General features: G+C 38.5%; 1 protein-coding gene across 1 annotated transcript in view; it reads left to right on the forward strand.

Moving 5' to 3' along the window:
• Window positions 1–21,074, forward strand: part of SPAG17 (sperm associated antigen 17) — a gene marked incomplete at its 5' end in the record, with an annotated part of 116,281 nt that overhangs the window by 83,969 nt on the left and 11,238 nt on the right. Inside the window, 13 exons of the mRNA XM_082485761.1 lie at window positions 766–920; window positions 1,862–2,038; window positions 4,082–4,209; window positions 5,307–5,437; window positions 7,665–7,792; window positions 8,184–8,366; window positions 11,287–11,400; window positions 12,971–13,016; window positions 14,590–14,692; window positions 15,139–15,192; window positions 17,280–17,382; window positions 18,001–18,097; window positions 19,411–19,509. Coding sequence (XP_082341887.1) covers window positions 766–920; window positions 1,862–2,038; window positions 4,082–4,209; window positions 5,307–5,437; window positions 7,665–7,792; window positions 8,184–8,366; window positions 11,287–11,400; window positions 12,971–13,016; window positions 14,590–14,692; window positions 15,139–15,192; window positions 17,280–17,382; window positions 18,001–18,097; window positions 19,411–19,509 — 1,518 coding nt within the window. The remainder of the gene's footprint in view (window positions 1–765; window positions 921–1,861; window positions 2,039–4,081; window positions 4,210–5,306; window positions 5,438–7,664; window positions 7,793–8,183; window positions 8,367–11,286; window positions 11,401–12,970; window positions 13,017–14,589; window positions 14,693–15,138; window positions 15,193–17,279; window positions 17,383–18,000; window positions 18,098–19,410; window positions 19,510–21,074) is intronic.

Raw genomic sequence — 21,074 nt, forward strand, 5'->3', positions numbered from 1 at the left:
GAGGGGCCATAGACTCACCAGCCTCAGAGGTACTCCAAATTTGATTGAATATGGCTGTGGAAAATGCCACACCTAGTAGAAGGGAAACTACATTCGCTTGAAATAAATGGGACTCATTGTCATCTGTGTTTCTTCTGGCTGGCAGTATATTCTGTATGCATAGTTCAGTTGCTGGATAAGTTCTGTAATTAACAGGAAGTGTATATTTATTGTGTGGGTGTCGGGACTGTTGTGTTAAAGCACAGCAGAAAGTTCTGGTTGTGGAACACCTCCCTGTGGGATTTTAAAAATCAAAACAATGACCTTGAACTGGTCTGTCTATTAAATGGGAAGGCAATGGCCAAGTTAACATACGAGTTTGATTTGTTTTCCCTGACTTCTGCTGCTGAAAAGGAATTTTTTCACATCTTAGAGCTTGTATCACAGGCATAAAAAATTTCAATGGTCCAACTTGCATGTTACAAATACCCAGGTCATTACAGTTAGTATTCTGCTTGGTAAATTAGAGAGTACTCTCCTAACTAGATCAGCCACAGATGGTTACAGACACTTTTTGCTGTTGGATTTTCCTGTATTCAGTGCACAGTCCAAAAATTTGCAGATTGCTTATTGTTTACCTAACGTAAAATTATGTGAGAAAGGGTGTTATGAAGTCTGAGAGTCTTTTACTGAGGCGATAAAGGTCCAGCCTTATGAGAGAAAAAGCAAATTGAATCCTAAGACTTTTCCATGGTTCATGTCTAGTTGTTCTGTATTAATTCTTAGATGAACCCTCAGAAGCCATCACAAGGAAGGTGAAATGTATGCAAGTAGAGAATCCTGAATTTGCTACTGTTACAACAAATTGTGAGGACGGTACCTGTTGTACCATCTTTGGAGATGGGACATCTATTATAGCAAAGCCGCAGGGAACCTATCAGGTGCGAATTATTTTTAGTTTGTGACAGTGAAATGTATCTTTGTGTTCCAAGTTCACTGCCATCAGTGTCTCTTAGCTTGACTGTTTTAACTCCCTTCTCTATAGCCTTCACAAATCCTGTAATTTCATCTATTTTATACTCTGGCAATGTTTAGATAGTAGAGGTCCCAGTTGACTGGAAGCTGGTAAATGTCCCAATTTTCAAGAAGGGTAAAAAGGAAGACCCTGGTAATACCAGGCCTGTCAGTCTCGCTTCAGCCTGGTAAAATTATGGAGAAGGTTATTCTGGGAGATATTGGAAAACACTTGAGAGACAATACAGTCATTGGTCATAGCCAGCACAGGTTCATGAGGAGAAAGTCCTGCTTCACTAACTTAATTTCCTTTTATGACAATGTAACCCATCTAGTTGACCAAGGGATGTCAGTAGATGTGGAGTTTTTTTATTTTAGCAAAGTTTTTCATACTGTCTCTCACAGTATCCTTCTGCACAAAATGTCCAGCACACAGCTAGACAAGTCCGTAATACATTGGGTGAGCAATCGTCTGATGTGTCGGGCTTAAAGAGTTACAGTAAATGGGGTTACATCAGGCTGGCAGACCATCACCAGTGGGATTGCCCAGGGCTCAATTTTAGGGGCAGTGCTCTTTAATGTTTATATAAATTATCTGAACACAGGAATTCAATGTTCATTAAATAAGTTTAACGATGATACTAAGCTAAGGGGAACTGTGGAATTTCTCAAGGGTAGAGAGGCTAACATCAGCCTAACTACTGGACCTCGTCTTCCTTCTTTCTCTCCCTCCAGTCCCTCAAAACTGGATGATTCAGTAGTAAAGGTCTGAGAACTCTTCCTCTTGATTTGCATCTGTCCTATGTTTTCCTCTAAACTGAAGATTTCACCTTTCAGGACTGAACCTCCTCCCTTCTTACTGTGATAGGTTTTACCCATCAAGACAGGCGCTCTTTTCATTGATGAAGATTGCTCAGCAGTTTATACCCATGAAGTTTACGATTTCAACTGCAAGAAAGAAGAGAAACAGGCAGGGAGATACATTATGAAACACACTTCCAGCACTATTTGTGAGATGATGGATCATAAAGGAAATCTTTTCAAGGTAAAATATGTGAAGGAGACAAGTTTCTGCATTTTAAGTAGTTTTATCTTATAAACATCTCTCAAAGTCAGCTTGTAGCTTTGTAGCACTTATTCTTAAAGTAGCCTAGCTAGCCAGAAGGAACAGCTCCTGAATCAGGTCTCTGAAATGTTCTTAAGGATGTGATGAGTTTCCCTTTTTTCTTTTATTATTTCCCCTTTTTTAGAGAGACTGAAATAAAACACATGGTCTGCAGTTTACCTCACCTCTAAAGTTACCTTAATTAGCATGACTTGTCTTATAGCAAAAAATAATCTTTGCAAGTAAGGATTAAAAACGAGAGAGGATATTGGCTTTTCAGAATGTCCATAGAAACACTGTAATCTGCCTGGTAAGCCAAATATTATTGTAAAATGAATGATTCAGTCTTTAAAGTCATACTGATTGTGCTGTGATCCTTTCACACCTAAGAGATATTTTTGAGCTAGGTTAGTACTTATTTTTCATTTCAGGAAACATCATCTAAGGGTCTGTGACCTACATACTGTTTTCTAATTAAAGGTTCTAATTAAAGATTCTAAATGTGACATTCTTAGAATCTTCTATTATTGTGATTGTAATCATTACCATTTTCCCAGATTGCTGTGAAACAGCACTAAGGTTCCACTGGACATATGCATTATAATATAGTTTTTAACCTGGTTTCCTAGGCTGAAGAAACAGTGCTTATATAAATCTATACGATCTGTCGCTCTCTCCCTCACAAATTTTGAACCAAACAACAGAGGGGTAGAAATTTCAAAGACAGCAAGTTCCTACAAAGTCAATGCAGTTCAAAGCAGCACAGAACTTGCTTGGCATCAGCACATCCTGCTTTTTCTCAGCTGATACTTACAGAACAAAGGAAGAGGCTGAGGATGCTGTGGGGCAGTTGAAGGTATTGTGGGAGTAGTGATCACAGGGGGTATGGAGGCGCTTAGTAAAAAAGGTGAGATTAATGGTTGGTAGGGATGGCAATCAGGTACAGATGTAATAGGATTGGTTCTTCCTCTGTCCTCGTCACACCTGAGACTACAGCAAAATGGTCGTGGACTGGGTGTGTCAGATTCAGTTCATGGACAGCCCTTTGAATCACCCTGGTTTAAACTGTGTCGTTCTAAGGCAGCTGTCCTTCAACTAATTATACTGAAGCATTATTATACATTGTGTGCATATGTTAATAGCGCGTAAGCTAATAATCACAAGAAGGAAATATATAATATGTATCTGTATCTCTTCATATGTCAACATGTATATAGATGTGTATATATTTATAAATACACATATACACCAGGTATATATAGGTAGATAGGGGAATATATATAATGCATATATATATCATTTATAGCTCTTCGTATGTCAACATGTATATAAATATGTGTGTATGTAAGGGTATATATTATACATACATTCACCTGGATACCTATATATAGGTGAATGTATACACACACCTGTATGTATGTATATACACATTTTTCTCTATATACACACGTTTATATTTATATATACGCCTATATATGAGAATATATGTATTTACTGTGTAATTATTAACTAACATATTAGCATATAGACACATATATATAATTATCTGTGTATGTAGGTGTATATACATAGGTACGTATATATCTCACAGAGGTACTTCAGCACCTGTCTGAGTATACAGTTACCTGCCTTGACCATCAAGGGAGTATTTTTGAAGTTGCCTATTGATGCCTGCCTGATATATATGTTGAAGATGGAATGTAAGCATGGGTGGCCCCATTTGACACCTAACAATGCTTGAGCATTTGTTACATATCTGCATGTGATATTAGCGTTTATGATATGTCATGTCTTTCTCAAAATGTTTGTTTTGCTTTTTTCACTGTCTTTTTAGTTTTCTTCTTTATTTCTTTTTCCTGTGAATTCCAGGTTGCTCAGCCTGAAATGTTTTTTCTGTCTCTTTTACTGGGCTAGGTTCAGTGGCAAGTTACTGTTTTAAATGTATCATGTAATGCAAGTCGTTTTATGTAATTTCTCTTATAGGTCATGGCTGATGGCAGCACATCTGTGTGTGTTCCTAGCATTGGCTCTGATGACAAGGAAGACAGAAGTTCAGCATCAGCACTCCCAGAAGTTAACAAACCTATCACTCATGATGAGCATGTCCCCAGGTAAACTGCACCTGATTCATAGGTTTACACCTTTCTTCACTATGCTATATTTGTACAGTGTTTGTAGATTTCCACTCTCTTTGTTCAGTACTCTGTATTTGCATATTTGATGTTGTCATCTTGGAGTTCCATTTTCTTGTCGAATCATCCCAGTACTTTTTCATTTTTGTCATCTAGAAAATAATGTGATTTGAAAGCCTTTGGTTTTGATCTGTGTGGTGGGTTGACCTTGGCCAACTGCCAAATGCCCACCCAGCCACTCTCTCACTCCCTCTCCTGAACAGGACAAGGAAAGAAAATAAGATGCAAAAGGTCATGGGTCAAAATAAAGACAGGGAGATCACTTTCCAATTATCATCCAATAATAAGGCAAAACAGACTTAACTTGTGGAAAATTAATTTAATTTATTGCCGATTAAAATAGAGTTAGATGGTGAGAAACGAAGACAAAAACTAAAACACCTTCCCCCATCCCCTCTTTTTCTCAGGCTCAACATCACTGCTTCATTCCTGACTCTCCTCCTCACCCCAGGAGTGCAGGGGATGGGAGGTTGCAATCAGTCCATAACAGCTCCTCTCTGCTGCTCCTTCCTCCTCAAACTTTTCCCCTGCTCTGTCGTGCATCCTGTCTGTGGGCTGCATAAACCTGCACCAGTATGGGCTGTCCATGAGCTGCAGTTCCTTCAGGAAACATCCATCTGCACTGGCTTGGTCCTGTCTGCAAGCTGCAGGGGAATACCTGCTCCACTATAGTCTCCTCCACAGGCTGCAGGGGAATCTCTGCTCTGGCCCCAGGTGCACCTCCTCCTCCTCTGACCTCAGTGTCTGCAGGGCTGTTTCTTATACTTTTTCCCTCACTTGTCACTGCCTGTGGGGCATTTTGCCCTTTCTTACACACACTTTCCCTGAGGTGCCACCATCTTGGCTGAGGGGCTTGGCTGTGTCCTGCGAGGGGTCTCTTGGAGCCGGCTGGGACTGTCTGTGTCCAGCACAGGGCAGCCCTGACCTCTCCTCACAGAGGCTGCCTTGCAGACCCCTGCTGCCAACACCTTGCCTCCTATGTCTGATACAATCCAATGTGGGTGCTGGCTGTGTAGGTTCTTCATCATCTATGCGGATGGTTCTGGAACTGAGCTCCTGCGGAGCAGGGATGTACACAAGTATCTTGCCGAAGCCCGTAGTGATCCCGCTGCTGCTGTCTTGCAGGATCCTGTACACGAACAGCCGGGTAGGAAAATTTTATTTCTTTTCCATCAAACTAATAACAGAAATATTATAGAGGTGGAGTCAGAAGTTTCAAAACTCTTGTTTGGACAGGAAATTTGAAAACATTTTTCTCCACGTAGACAGGCACCCACACTTCTGGCAGCAAAGCATGGGGAAGAAGGAGCTTGCGGAAAACTCTGTGAAGGAATAAGTGAACAAACAGCTGGCATATCTTTATCCACTGTCAGACATGCAAACAAAAGCAGTTACCAAATGCGTAAATTCTCTGTGTATTTACCATCAAAAAACATTGAATGTGTCACAGTCTTCATTAATCATATAGCTCTGTTTATCAATGAAGACAATGGTACTCTGATGTTGACCCTTAATCTGGCTGTTGGAAAAGATCAATAGATGTTATTAAGAAGCTGGAAAAATACAACTGAAATAGTGGATGCCAGTAGAATATGGCACCAACCACCTCATAGTAACAATACAATAAGTTACATCCTGAAATGGTTGGTTATCATTAGAATATTAGTTGGAGATACTGTGTTTCTCTAAAATATGCTGTGGTGCAACAGGTAGATCCTAAGAAAATAAATACATCTTTAAAAAAACAGGAACATCTTTTTCTGTCAGGTTCCCCTTGATATGGGGGTATGATATGGATAGTTTGCTTCAAGTCATAAAGCGCTAAGACGTTCTTCTCAAAGATGTGTACGATAAGCACGGGGAACAGCTTTTCTGCCTACTATTTTTATCTGGTTTTGCACATTTTTAAATTCTGCTTCTATTCACAATAATGACAAGATGCCCATTGTATAAACCAAATGAAATAATTTTGCTATAGGAAAAGGAAAAGAGAAAGGGCACTGAGGGAGATGGAAAGATAGGAAAGGTGGAAAGATCAGGAAGATGGAGAAGATACATACCCAGTGAAAATCCCAGTCAAGAAAACCTGCTCACAACCAGCAGTCACTTGTGGCCAGTAGGTCGAAGGAGGTCATTCTCCCCCTCTACTCTGCACTGGTGAGGCCACAACTGGAATACTGTGTCCAGTTTTTGGCTCCCCAGTTCAAGAGGGACAGGGAACTGCTGGAGCGAGTCCAGCGAAGGGCAACTAAGATGATTAAGGGATTGGAGCATCTGCCTTATGAGGAAAGGCTGAGAGAGCTGGGACTCTTTAGCCTGGAGAAGGCTGAGGGGAGACCTTATTAATGCTTACAAGTATTTAATGGGTGGGTTGAAGGAGGATGGAGCCAGGCTCTTTTCAATGGTTCCCAGTGACAGGACGAGGGGTAATGGGCACAAGTTAGAACATAGGAAGTTCCTTTCAAATACACGGAAAAACTTCTTTATGGTGAGGGTGACAGAGCACTGGCACAGGCTGCCCAGGGAGGTTGTGGAGTCCCCTTCTCTGGAGATTTTCAAGACCCGCCTGGATGCAGTCCTGAGTAATGTGCTCTAGGCAATCCTGCTTTAGCAGGGGACTTGGACTAGATGATCTCTAGAGGTCCCTTCCAACTCTGAAATTCCGTGATTCCGTAATAGTAGCACATCTTTTCCAGACTTCATACTCTACCTTTCTCAATACTGGCTCTATTTGCCTTGACAAGGCTCTACATTTTGTATCATTGTGATGACCTACCTCAGTGGTCATATCCATTTTGAAGGCCATCTATTACGTAGGTAATAGTAGATTAAGTAGATTTTGGGGTTGGGTTTGAAAAAATATTTTGAAGGACATTAAATTTAATCAGAACAATAAAAGAGATAATAAATCAGATCTAATGGAATCATCCAGTGATCAGATTTTGAAGTATAAAATACAGAATTATGCACATTCTGAATATGATGTACTTCTGAGATTAGTGATCATTAAACATGGGTCAGTGGTCTGCTCTTCTTTGTTTGGGATACTCCACACACTATACAACTGAGCTGTTACCCAAGACTCAAAGAAAATAGCATAGGCAGTCTGTTGTTAAACATGGTCTGAGTAATCTGAACTTGTCCAACTATTGTACAATCACCTCAGAAGATCCAAACTCATCCAAATATTGTATAATCACCTCAGTGATCCAATATTATCTGTAGACATGAGTATTGCATTTTCACATTGAGTTTTACCACTTGATAATAAGGTTTTTTATATTTAGGTAAGTATATTTTTCTGGAGGTTTGAAACACTTCTCCATCATTTTTGGATTTGAACTGATTCTTAGCAAAATGTGTCTTTGAACCAGGTGTTGTAAGTATTACTATCCTCCGCCCTTTGGCTGAAGCCTCCCCTTGGGTAATGAAGAAAGAACCAGAGAGTATTGTTCCTCCAAATCTTCAGTCAAGTACCCAGGACACATTTTCTCCTCTTGAGGTATAATTGTTTCAAAATTGTCCTTTGCTGCTTACATGATAGATGTTTGTCATGGGGGCAGAAATGGAGCTCCAAACAATGTGATATTAAGTCCAGTTTATTAAGCAGGCAAAGCAAGGAGCAGGCTGTGTCAGGGAGAATGTAGTCACCTTGGGCTACTTCTTCTACTCTCAGTAAGGCGATATAGCAATTTCAAGGGGAGTTCATCTTGCCAGATGAAGAAGCTTTAGAATAGAAAAATTCTGCCCAAGACTCTACTGACTTTATTGTCTAGGTCTATGATGCTATAAGGAGAGAATGTGCTTTTCAGCTGAGACACACATTGCCAATATCTGTGTTTATTAATATAAGTAGCTTCTTGCTGGTTTTGGTTGTTCTTGTCTATGTTCAGAGGAAGATCACGGGTCCCTCAGTCAGAACATATGTTTGGAGGGGTCTCTGCATTGGATCCACAGAGCAGACGTGCTTGCCAGTACCTGTGCGAAAATGTCCTAATAAGCTGCAAATTCGTCAGCTATTCCAGTATGAGCCACTCAGTGATGAACTAAGAGAAAAGCTGCAGCTTTCCCTTAAGGTATTACTATCACATTTATTCATTCTTCAGTGAGCAATAGAGAACAGACAAATTGGGTGACATGAATTTACAGTATATGCCTGAGACAAAAATTCTGCTACTTTTGAAGAACAGTCAGCATTTCATACGTAGACAGATGCTCTAAGAAAAGTGTGTTTCTGAAGTAGCTCAACTGTTTTCACTCATCTCCCATGGAACCTACTTTTCTGTGCAAATATGTGGGATCCAGTCCAGTACACATCACAGACAGTGTACTAACAAATAGTTTCCTTTTTGACAATTTTAGTATCTATTACTTTGCTTTTACTTTGCTTAGGGTTTGTTTTCTTTCACAAAGCCTTAAAAACTTGAATCTGTAAAATTGTATAACCCACTGTAATTGTACAGTTAACTTGGTGACCAGGTCACTGAGACACACTCTAGTTTCGGTTATGTATTTGTTTTCATAAATCAGTACAGAACATTTCCAGGTTCAAGTCTGAGGTCTGTCACTCTTTCCATGTCTAGCAAATAGCTATGTCACTTTCTGACAAAGTGTGTGTCCGTTCCTCATGAGTGACTGGTTCATAACAAGGTGCAAGCCACACTTCGTGTGCTAGTGTTCTGAGATGGAATTTGAAAATTCTGCAGCTGACCCTTGTCAGCAGCTTCATAGGTCTCAGTTTTGGTATAAAAGATTTATTTAATTCACATTATGAAGATGGTCTTAGAAGAGATTTTAGAGTTAAAAACACATTATTACTTACCAGTTAGAGAATAACAAAATACATGTGTTCTATAATTTATTCATTTAACATATTTTGATTATGGCATTGCAGGCTGAATTGGAAAGTTAACAGCATGTGAAATTTGTGAAGGTAGTAGCATGTTGTTGCCAGTTAGATTTTTTTTTTTTTCACACTACATTTCAAAGAATACATGCTTGCAATAGAAAAACATTGATAGCTGTTCAGCCCTGGCATGTTTGGGACATGCCAGTCTATCAGAATTAAATTTTACCCTTTTACAGTCTATTAATCTATTAAAATTATTCTTTAATTTGCACACTGACCTCTCAAAGGCAACACTATAAAAAAAAACGTTCCACACCAAAATCCCAAAGTAGGTTGACCAGATCTGTTGTTGACTTTTAGAGAAAGAACACTGTTATATTAGGAAGGCAGAATTGCAATTATTGGCACTGAGAAAACATGTAATAATTGTGTTAATGTGCAATGGAAATATCCTCATTGCTAATATATCAATATTTAATTAATGGATTTTTCCAGAAAACAGGTATCTTAAATCTTTAGCCAAATATTCACTTTGTCAGAACTAAATCAACATCTGAAGAAAAAGGTATTCTCCCTTTCTCCATCTCCTTTAAGATTTAAGAGGTATAAAGGAATGAAAAAGAACTGCAAACACATTGCTTCTGCAAACCTTGTCTAGTCATAAAGCTTGGTACTGCATGTAGCTTTCTAGCAGTGTTGTGTTAGGACAATCTTCTGTAAGGACCCTTTTTTTCCATCCAACTGGTCTTCTAAAGCATAAAGAAGTGTGGGAAAAGAAAATGTTCTTTTCTGTAGTGTCGTGGTTTGCTTCCACCTTTGTAAGCACATAGCGCTTACCCTGGCGAGTTTGAGGGAGGACTCAATGACGGAAGGGAACTGGATTCTGGATTTGCATTCGGGATCGGGATCGGGATCGGGATCGGGATCGGGATCGGGATCGGGATCGGGATCACAGGCAGACAAACAGAGTCCTCCTCAGACGTTGGCCACTGAAGGAAGAGAGCGCTGACCCTTTGATCCCTCAGCTTTTATACTGAGCATGAGGCAGATGGGATGGAATACCCCGTTGGTCAGTTTTGGGTCACCTGTCCTGCCTGCTCCTCCCCATAGGTGGGACTCCACTATGATTTTCCACTTCCAGCCCTCCAACGGGGCAAATAACAAAGTTGGTTGGCCTTGGGTGTTACAGCAATAAGTATAAGCAAAAGCCTCTCTGCATACCATGCCTGGGCATCAGCTATAAGCAATTGGTCTTATCACTCTGAGAGAGTGAACACTGTCTGCACAATATGCAGTTAATTTCAGTAGTTAGAAGAGGCCCAGCTAAGGAGCAAAGTTACTGAACAAAATTGGTCCTGTTTTACCTCAAACCAGGACACGTAGCAGTTAATGTGATTCTGGCAAAGTAAACATCTGTCTAAAAAAAGAGCTTCAGATTCTTTTCTGAACCTAATTTTTCAACTATGGTGGTGTAAATTTCCTTTTCCCTAATAGGAGATCAAACAGGAGGGAGAGAAAGATCATAAACAATGTTCGTTAGAACACCTTTTATTCATTAAGCTGATCTTAATAATATAATTGATTATTATTAATAGCAGCTATTTACTCAACACATTACTTTATTCACTCGCATAGTTTACTCAAACACTTGCACGCTCACTTGTGCAACAGTTGGGAGGCCAAACCTACTCGGAAGCAGGGGTTCATGCTGCTGCACCAGGGGCATCTAGATAGCTGTTGGATGGGGTCCAAGTCACACAGTTCATTGTGGATGATGATGTGTGCTAGTGGCCTGGTAGCAATCCAGCAGACTCTTGATGTCCTTAGTACATTAGTTCTTGCAGATTCAACAGCATTGCTAGTCTTCAGAGTTGATTAGTCCTCGGTAAGCTTTCACCTGCTACCTTCTCAGCATGTACTCCTCTCTTTGACCTGTCAGTTTTTTTATAAACTATTTCTCCATGCAAACCTTTAGATATCTGTATAATCCATTCACACAAATTCACAGAAGAGGCCTTTATGACATTGAGAAGAAGCATATACATCCATTACTTCTACAAAATTTTTCTCTACATATGTGACCCTTAAGTGTACCTCTGCAAAGAAAACAACTGCATCTTTCTTGGTTTTTATCATTGTTCTACCAGGAATATATAGACAACATTTTAAAGCAGGAAAATGAGCTGGAAGAGATGAATGTAAAAGAACCAAGAACAGAAGAGGAACAGCAGAATGCTGCAAGTCTCCTTGAACTGGTTACGGTGAGAAAAAAATCAGTTTTTAACTACTTTTTCCAACAAAACCATTGTATTGCATTAGAAGTTTCAGCCTTAAAGCACATCGTTATATGTTAATAAAATAGCAAATGTTAGGATAGCACAGTGCCAGCTCTGCTGTGGTTTAATGATAAAGCAGAGCCTCGCTCAGCATTGAGCTGAGTGGCACTACTGCCATTTTGAGGAAGCACTGGTCAAAACAATTCAAGAGTTTGGCTCTGTGGAATGATATGTTCCCAAAGACACAGGCCAAAATTACTGAAATGTGTATATCTCCCAACATTAGGATGAGAATGTTTCCAGTCTGTTGTCATTGCAGCTGGGAGACTTGTTTTTCAACCACAGCCACCTCCATAATGAGACCCTGCTTTTGGGATAATCCAAAAACAATCTCCAGGAATATTGTTACTACTGCTGAGCAGCGGGAGTCAGACTAGATGATCTCCAAAGGTCCCTTCCAACCCCTACCTACCATTCTGTGATTTATATTTTTTGGAAAATGTACTCTGCTTATTCTAACAGATAATTTGAGCTCAAAAAGAAAAGGGAGGGGAATAGGTAATGGTCAAAGTGGGTAAACAGGGGAGGGGGACCTGGGGTAGCAGTGAGGAAATATTGAGGTTAGTCGGAGATGAATGATACTTTCAAGTGACATACAAGTCTTAAAAGGAGAATAGAGAAAAGACAGGAAGGAGCTCACAACTTTTCTGGAAAGAGGAACATAGATAAGTGATCTATCAGTAACTTTATCTGCCTCTATCCTCTAGGCAGACATTTATTTGCTTTGATGAGATCCAGGTGCTGAATCTCACATGCTGCTCGGTTCCAATGAACTTGTCTAGAGACTAATTGTTGTTGATTGTCCTGGCTGCCATAAGCACATTTCCAGGTACAGATTTCACATTGAACAACTCTTTTCTGAGCAGTAGAGTCTCACTGTGGACTGGCTGTGAGTCCAGAATCAGTGTCACGCTCCTCTCAAGTCTCTAGTGTTCCCCAGCTCTGTTACAACCTAGACTGCCAGGTCACAGGAGCTGTGTTTTCCAGTTAACTGCTTCAGGGACAGCATAAGAATAAAGGAAAGAGCTTAGTTTAGAGTTGCTCACCCCTCAAACGCTTCACTGTAAACAAACCACGAGAGAGCTCCTCAGTAATGAAGCCTACAAATTTCTGAACACATTTCCCATTTGCTTTCTTGTTGTGACCATGAGTTTTAGATCTGGTTCAAATCCTTCTACAAAGGATTTGAGTTTGAATATGAACTGGATTAGTTGATTTAATAAACATCAACCATATAAAATACGAAGCTATCTGTGAAGTAGGTCTTCAAGAAGGAAACAAATACCTGTTTAGACCAAGGAAATTGTACTTCATTTCCTTTTTCACCACCTCGTGTTTCCTACTGTACTGAAATACCTCCAGTCTTGTAGTTTTATTCTGAGGTAACAAGATAACACTTGTTTAGGATAGAAATCCTTGTTCAATCACAACAACAATCCTTGTTGTTGTGAGGTCTGTTTCTCACATGGTGACAGTTATTCCTTCTTCATTGCAGTCCTTCCCTAACTGGGATAACTCATTTGAAGATCTCAGCGCTAGAGGTAATAGAAATTGAATATCTGTCTTTTAAAATTGTAAAATACCATAGGAAATTATAAAATACTGTAGTATTATTTTTAAAGAAGGAGCATAAAGGTGAATTTATCTATGTACTATGTACGTGCTTTTGTATCTTCTATTCCAAGTACGATATTCACAGGTAATCAGAACTTGTTAGCATCAATAATTGACTGTCTCTAAAAACCACTTCCTGTGTTTAGCCATGTGTATTTGTTGTTTGTCAGGTATAAGAACTATGACACCACTCAGTTTTATACAAGTATCAACATTTCAAAGCAACTGGATAAGTTCTGGTTGGTTGTTACATTTGAAAATCTGATCTGAAATGATCATGTGTTTTGGTTACATCAATCTTGCCTGAGGGAAAAGTGTATTACTTTTCCCTTGTGAATTTCTGTTTAAATTTTCGTAAGATACTTGTTAACATATATTAATGTTTTCAATAGGTACAAATGAAAATTAAGATGTTTCTTTTTTAAAAACCTATAAGCCATTTCCACAGAAAAATCCGTAGTATTCAATCCCATATTTTTCTGCCCTTCCCACCTTTTCAAGACTATTTCTGTTAATAAAAAGGATGCTATGCAATGTAAATGGAAACTGCTGCAACAAATACTTGCTACACAGTTTCCCGATTTAAAAATCATAATTAAAATAGAGGGGTACTTGTAACATATCATTACTAGTAAAGAAGACAATGTGAAAGAGAAGCTCTTTAAGACAGGCAAAAATAGAAAACGTGGGAAAGTGAAAGTATATGTTATGGTGAAAAAGCTGACACACAAAAAAACCTAGATTTGAAGTTTGCAATTACATAATTCCTGAAATGCTAAGATGTTGTCATAATCAAATAGGATCATATCTCTCAAATACTCAAATCTCCTAAGTTTTACCACAGAAGTTTCTCTTCAATCAAGGAAATTGGACTCACAGTTAAGGTGCAAGGCATGAAGGAAGCAACGGATTTTATAGCAGATATCAGAGGGCAGGGAAAGTCTTTCTTTCGTAAAGCCCCAAAGCTGGTCACAATCTTAAATAGGGAAAGATTGGCTTTTCTCCATTTTACATATTGAACTAGTAGTTCTTTCCATGAGAATGTTGATTATGGCTCCTTCACAGCCACAATTAAGCACAACCTAAGTAAGCTGAAAGTAATAAAGGTCCCTGAAAGCCCACATTATTTTCTTCAGCTGGAGATGGAGACATGGAATGTTGCTCCCCAGTGAGAAAATGGCTAAATATCAGCAGCTTTCCTATTCACAGGTATTTGATTTGTATCTTGAAAGCACATAAAGATATTTCAGGAAATACAGGGTAGGGGTATAAACGTAATCTGCTTCTGGTTCTTTTTACCTGGAATTGAATTAATTTCCTATCTGTTAATGTTCTGAACTTGGTTTTGGAATAAAGTTCTCTCTTCTTCTTCCTTCACACTAAGAATCTGTAGGTCTTCATCAAGTGACGGAAAGATGCATTAAAAATATATGCTTCTTTCTTTATTATTCATTACCCTTAGCAGAACATGTACATTCAATAATACTCTTTACCTCACAGCTCACATAACTGAGCTGTATGAACAGGCGGTGGCTTCTCATCAGCAGTGTCACACAGAGAAGACAATCACTACCCAAAGGGAGGACCAACAGCAGAGGTTCAGGTAGGACAGACAAATGAGAACTGATGCATATAAAAATAACACGAAGGATGGAACAAAGAACAGAGGCAAGGTGATGTACTTTACTGACTGTCATTAAGGACCAGGACCCAGATCTCTAGATATATGTAGCAATGTTTTACTAGCTTTTCCTATGATTTTTTTTCCCCTCTATGCCTCTCTCTTCTTATCTCAAAGATACTTTAGAATTTGTTGGAAATGAATTTTGAGGGTTTCTTTGATTGAATAATATAATAAAAATTCAGATATGAGCAAAAAATTTTGCTGCAAACCATACAAGTCCAAGTCAGGAGTCACCTGAGATGTTAATATAACATACTGTCATAGAACATTTTCTTTCCAGGGTTATCTTGTAAATATTTTTGTGCTTATAAAACATTATGCCAGTTTTCTCATTTTAACTATTTTTTTCTTCCCTGATGATTCAGCTCAGAAGGAGCAACACCAGTGTCCAAGTGGCAGAGCAGACTAGAAGAGCACAGGTAATAGTATTAGTAGGACAGAAAGTTAATGATTTTAAGAGTCAACTTAAGCCTGTTTTTGGTAAGACTGACACTGATTTCACCACGTTTTGAGTAATGGTCCAATGGTTTGCTACCAAATAATGGGGTGTTTTCTACACCAGAAATGCTGAATGGATGGTTAAACTAATTTTTTTTTCTTGTCTTGTTGTTAACTTACGCTGTTTAAAGCAAGGCTGAAGTCAGAAATCTTGTGTTCTTTATTCTGACTCTGCCACCAACATGGAAAAAATTATATTACTTTATTTATATTTATTTATTTATTTATTTATTTATTCTATTTTCAAATGCTGATTCTTTAGGTTAAATTCAGGTGTTCTACAAATCCTAGCTGATTTTTCAAATAGAAACCCAGACATATGTCTTTGAAGCTTGAGAAGTTTCTCAAAGCAAAAAGCTTCAAAGCTGCTCAAGGCAAAAAAGTCCCACCTCTCTCAGCCTCTCCTCAAATTTGCAAAAAATTGCCCTTTATCTCCTGCTGATGAATGGTGAAGTTGTTTGATGAGTTTAAGAAAAAAATCTATATAGATGCTTTGAAACAGCATATATTGCTAAAAATGTACATTTCACAATCAGATAGATGAATTTTCATGAGAATTTCTGCTCAGGTGTAAATCGAAAGTCACTGGATTTCAATCTGCAGATATGGTAATTCACAAAAGCATTTGAAAAAAAAAAAAAAAAAAAGAGTAATCTCAAAGCCACTATTAATTGAGAGAAAAAATACTATTTTTGGAAAGTAAATTTACAGACTCTTATTCTGTGGAGAGACATAATTATATTGCTGCATTATATAATTCTTTAGTAGCACACAAAAACTTCTCATTTAAGCATTGTGCATTAAAACCATCATAATTTTCAGTTCTAGAGGAAAGGGCTTTGGGAATCTAATAGAATGCCACATTCCTCAGTGTAATCTAAACAGGACTGTTTAAATTTAAAGAATTAAAAATATGCATTTAATTTATGTTGAAATAGAAAACCTGATACATTATCTAGGATTAACATAGAGAAAATTATCAGTAACATACATTCATTCACAATGGAATTAAAATAATTATATTGACAGCTATTTAGGTCATTCACTATTTCTTAGATTAAACAGAATAACCCGAAATGGTGATGAACTAATATGATCAGAAACTTGCATTTTCTTTCTTATTTTTATGAAAGGTTAAATAGCAATTGGAAACTAAGTTCTTTTCCATACTACTTCTTCATTACTTTCTGATTTGTATGAGATAAAAAAAGTTATAATTTCAGATTTATATTTTAATATAGCATTTTACACTGTTTTGCATACTATTTAAAGATTTACCTTAAATATATATATCTGAGTAGCCAGCACCCAAGAACATAATGTGCAATTCTGGCTCTAACGTCAGTGTCAAAACTCTCAATATGATTATAAGTGATAATTTCATAGCTGATATCAGACCCTGCAAGTCAGTGAAACTACAATAGTGTAAAACTGGACTAAGTCAAGCTGAAAACATAACTGGTCTTTACTCTATTGAATCTTAGTTTCAGAATTTCGAACAGCTTTTTCTGTATATAGAGCCATCAAGTTTTTCTGGGGTAAAATAAAGAAATTAGATTAATTTTGTGTTATAAATTTTAGCAATGCATCTGAAATACCAGTTCTTAGATTTAAATGCTTGTTGCAAGGTTGGAAAGACGCTATTGGCAGTCTCAGACATGTTCCACAAGGTTTAGAGAACTGGAGTGTGTTTTGAGGAGGAGCTCTTTGTAGCGGCCAACCTACTGTCCATATGCATTTTGATCACCCCTCCAAAAATCATATTCTCCATATCTAAGGAGGACATTGTTTGTGAATGCCAGACCAGCCTGTTCTTGATCTATCACTGAGAAAATTGATAATTACAAGAATATTGCTCAATGTGATTGACCAGAGGAAAAAAAAATGCCACTTGCCTTTATCAATTCCATTCCTCGGTGTTTTAAAGATAATACCAGAAAACAGCGTGAACTCAGTTATAATGCTTTTTTCTGTCTTTTCCTTACCAACAATGTTAAAAATTACTTAGGAAAGAACTTGATGAAGAGAAGAACTTCTTAACGGCAATAAGAAACAAAATAATTCCTCCGTATTTTGAATCAGAATTTGGCAAGGAGTCTTTCATGAAAAAGGTAATGTAGCTGAAAACTGGATGAGTTTGTGTTAGACCAGGTAGTTTTGCCATACTCCCATACATCTCAGCCTCAATTTACCTCAAGAAAACATTACATAGGACAGTCATGGTAGAATTAATACTGGCAATTATATACCCTTGTCAAAGGAAACATATCTTGGAGATGGTATATATTTATAGAGTACTAACTCTGTAGATGCTTTACATAAACTTTGGAGAGGGTCTGATTCAGAGCACAAGTTGAGCCTCAGATCTTTTCACTTACCCCCAAAAAAATTCTCTCTGCTAACTGGAAAGGGAATTAGTAAGACTAACCGTCCTGGGCTAAAGGTGGCCTTGGGAACTTTCCTGTTGTAATATCACCTGATAAATGCTTTAAGTTCATAATGTATACCCAAAAATGCACTTTGGAACCTGAGGTATACTTATGCGTATCTTTTTTTATAGTTACCACTTTGGTTCTGTTTATTTGATTTCTTTGCAACTCTTTTTTTTTTCCTTTTTTTTTTTTTTTTTGTGGGGCGGGAGAGGGGTGTCTGCTGGTTTTTGGTTTTTTTTTTTTTTTTTCTGAGTGTTTAGTTGGGAGACCTAAGCCCTCTTTCTTACTTTTCTCTAGTTTCCTGATGTGGAAGCACTCTCTATGAAACTTCCTTCAGTTCCAAAAAAACAAAGTGGGACTTTCCCTCTAGAGATGATCCAAAAACCCAGTAGAGGTAATATACTGTCTGGCAACATTTTAATACCTTTTTCATTGTTTTATTCAGTCATCTCATTTCATATTGCAGTTAAATTTAAGATTACATTTTCTGACCCCATGTATTCCCAGTCATTTTGACACACAAACTACTTGGACCACAATGGCTATATCTATTCTGATACATGAAACATTCCCAGCGGCACTCCCTGACATTGAGATCCACCAGTATGGAGTACGCTGTGTAAATTCAGTCTCCCAAAACAAGATGGCCTTTTCCCTCACCAAAATTTGTGTACCCAAGAGTGTTTTTGGGAAGACTGCTAAGTTGCACAGTCAATATCACACCAGTGTTCTAAGTAGTTAATGGTATAGATTAGCATGTTCCAGTATCTGGGAATGCTCCTGTTTAATCCACTAATATAAATGTGGACTATACGACTTCTATATTTAGTGTGTTAAAGGAGCCTTTGCAGACATCATTGAAGCAGACAGCATTACAGCACCATAGGCTTTGCATGCAAAGCTGAAGAATTGTGCTATGAATAAGGGGTGGATGGATGCAAAATGCTCAAGAAAAATTTAAATGGAATAAACAATAGTTAGGGGTGGATGAGCAAGAACTGAGGAGGCCAAGTTTAGAAAAAGACTAGTATGACTGTCGGAAAAAAAATGGGAGATGGAATTCTGACTCAGTGGCAACAGGGGCAGCTTGGGGACCGGGGCAAAAGCGACATGGAATAGGAAACATTCACGCTAAGGACAGTTTGGAGGATATAGGAGGAAAGCAGTGACTGGATTACAGGAAGCAGTGAAAGAGTGAACCATCATCTCAGGTTTGAGCTTTACAGCATTGAGAGGAATACTTCAGCTCTGTTTGAATAACAGCTCTGACAGGTTACTGAGATCACATGAAATTAATTAATGAAATTAAAAGTCATACACAGCAAGGAATCATTACCAGAAAAGCAGTCCTCCATGAGGCTTTATCAGACCCCCTGTAATTCCCATATTTCCTCATTCTGCAGTCACCATATTGCAATCACTAGAAGACCTGTATTGGATTTTCCATTAGCCCTTTATGGCTTATTACTCAGTTTGCCAGAGAACAAGAAATGACTAATCACAAGATATGCATTTTTGATCCCTGTTGCCCAGTGGAGCAAAATGTCACATACAGAATTTACCTAACCTCTCATGGCTATGTAGACAGCTTTCAGAGGTTGTCTAAATTAAAGTGCCAAAGACACTGTGATTTTTTTTCATTTGTTTTTGAAAATGATGATGATCATGAAAAACACTTGTCACAGTATTCCATTATTTTCCCTTTAGCATCTGAGTGTCTCAGTGCCATGAATGATTCTTCACCTTCACCTGGCCTTCTGCTGCAGTCTCATTCCAAACAAAATGAGAGTTCCAGCAGCACAACAGGTAAAGCTGTCTTCCAGAATGTAGTTTGGAGCAGGTTAATACTTATCTTCTTATAACTTTTGACAAAATATTTACAATAGAAATTTAAATCTACCTATCTCTGTTCAGCATTCTGAATACAAGACTGGCAGAAAAGGAGAGAGGTGTAAAACTAATCGGAGAAATTCTCTCCTTCACCCTAGGAGACTGCAATAACAACGTGGGATGATGGGGATGGTAGAAATGCAGACAAAGCCAAGAAGTAATTTCTCTACTAAAAAAAGTTGCACAAGCCAATTTTTCCTGCTCATTAAGGCCTGTAACAGAAGACTCTAGCGCAGAGTTTGCTGTGGTTAAATGGTCTTTGCCATTTAAACATCCCTGTTCAGTTTTGCTTTCCTTGCTATGTGTACTGGCATTCACTCTGTTTATGCATCTGCTTGTGGTGATCATCCAAGAATGATGATCACCACTGGAGAGCCATCAGTCTGCTTTAATTAGCCCCAACCTTTGGCTCTCAAACAATGCCACACCAGCTGAGCTTTGGCAGCGCGTACTTGCAAAATCTATCCTTGTCATCCCATAGTTACAGCTTCCCTTCTCCCCTCCTTTTCCCTTCCACACACACTGGTACCCTTTCTTAGTAGTGGGACTCTGCGAGAACTCTTGCTGTCAAACTTGCTAAATTTCCTCTGTTATTTATGCGTATTCTGTAGGCCTTGGGGCAGATGTACTAATCTGTACTTCCAGAGCCACAGGGTACCTAACGAAAGGAACAACAGCCTGGGGGTACGTGTGGGGAGAGGGGGTGTGTGGAGCAAGAGATGCCAAAACTACACTAACTTCTAATGTCAAAGTATAAATGTTGCTTATCTTTAGGCAAAACAAGAAATGCTAATGTTTTTTGCTTAATGTCCACACTTAGCTTTTCTTTATAATCTCTGGGCCGTTTGCTGTGTAGATGGGAAGCCCCTCTCTACCATCTGTAGTTCTGTTGTCTGGAAATAAAAGTGGAATCTAGAGAAGATGCTATTCTCAAATAACATTTCTGCCTTGTCGCAATGGCTAACTGACCAGACTTAGCATTCCAGCTAGACAGTGCCTGCAGTCCAAACTGAGAAAAAAAATTCTTCCATACAAAATATTGATCTAGAGGTTTACCTCTGGTAAGGCAGCTATCATAATCGTCTTGTGTTGTGTCGCTTCAGAGGTTATCAGACTTTACAATAAACTACATAAGTCTTAGACTGTCGAGCAAAAGAAGTTGGCCATCCCTATGCTCAGCCTTTCTGCCTCCATTATGCAGCAGAGCACGGTTCAAAGATGAAGAGATAGCTAAGATCATCTTAACCCCAGAATCACACAGGTCATCCATATGAATGAATTGTTGCATTCAAGACAATAAATCCTGCTCAAAGACAGGGCCTCCTAGTTGGTTGTGCTGGCAGAGCTGTACTGCTCTGGGGCCTGGACTGGAATTTGTTGTTATATAGACATACGGATTTGACTTGACTAGCCTGGGTGTTTCTGCACAACTGGTCATTATGCTGTGCAGGCATTCCTTTGGAATAGTAATGTCCTTGATT

The sequence above is a fragment of the Vanellus vanellus genome, assembly GCF_965231255.1.
Source record: "Vanellus vanellus genome assembly, chromosome: 1".
Taxonomy (NCBI): Eukaryota; Metazoa; Chordata; class Aves; order Charadriiformes; family Charadriidae; genus Vanellus; species Vanellus vanellus.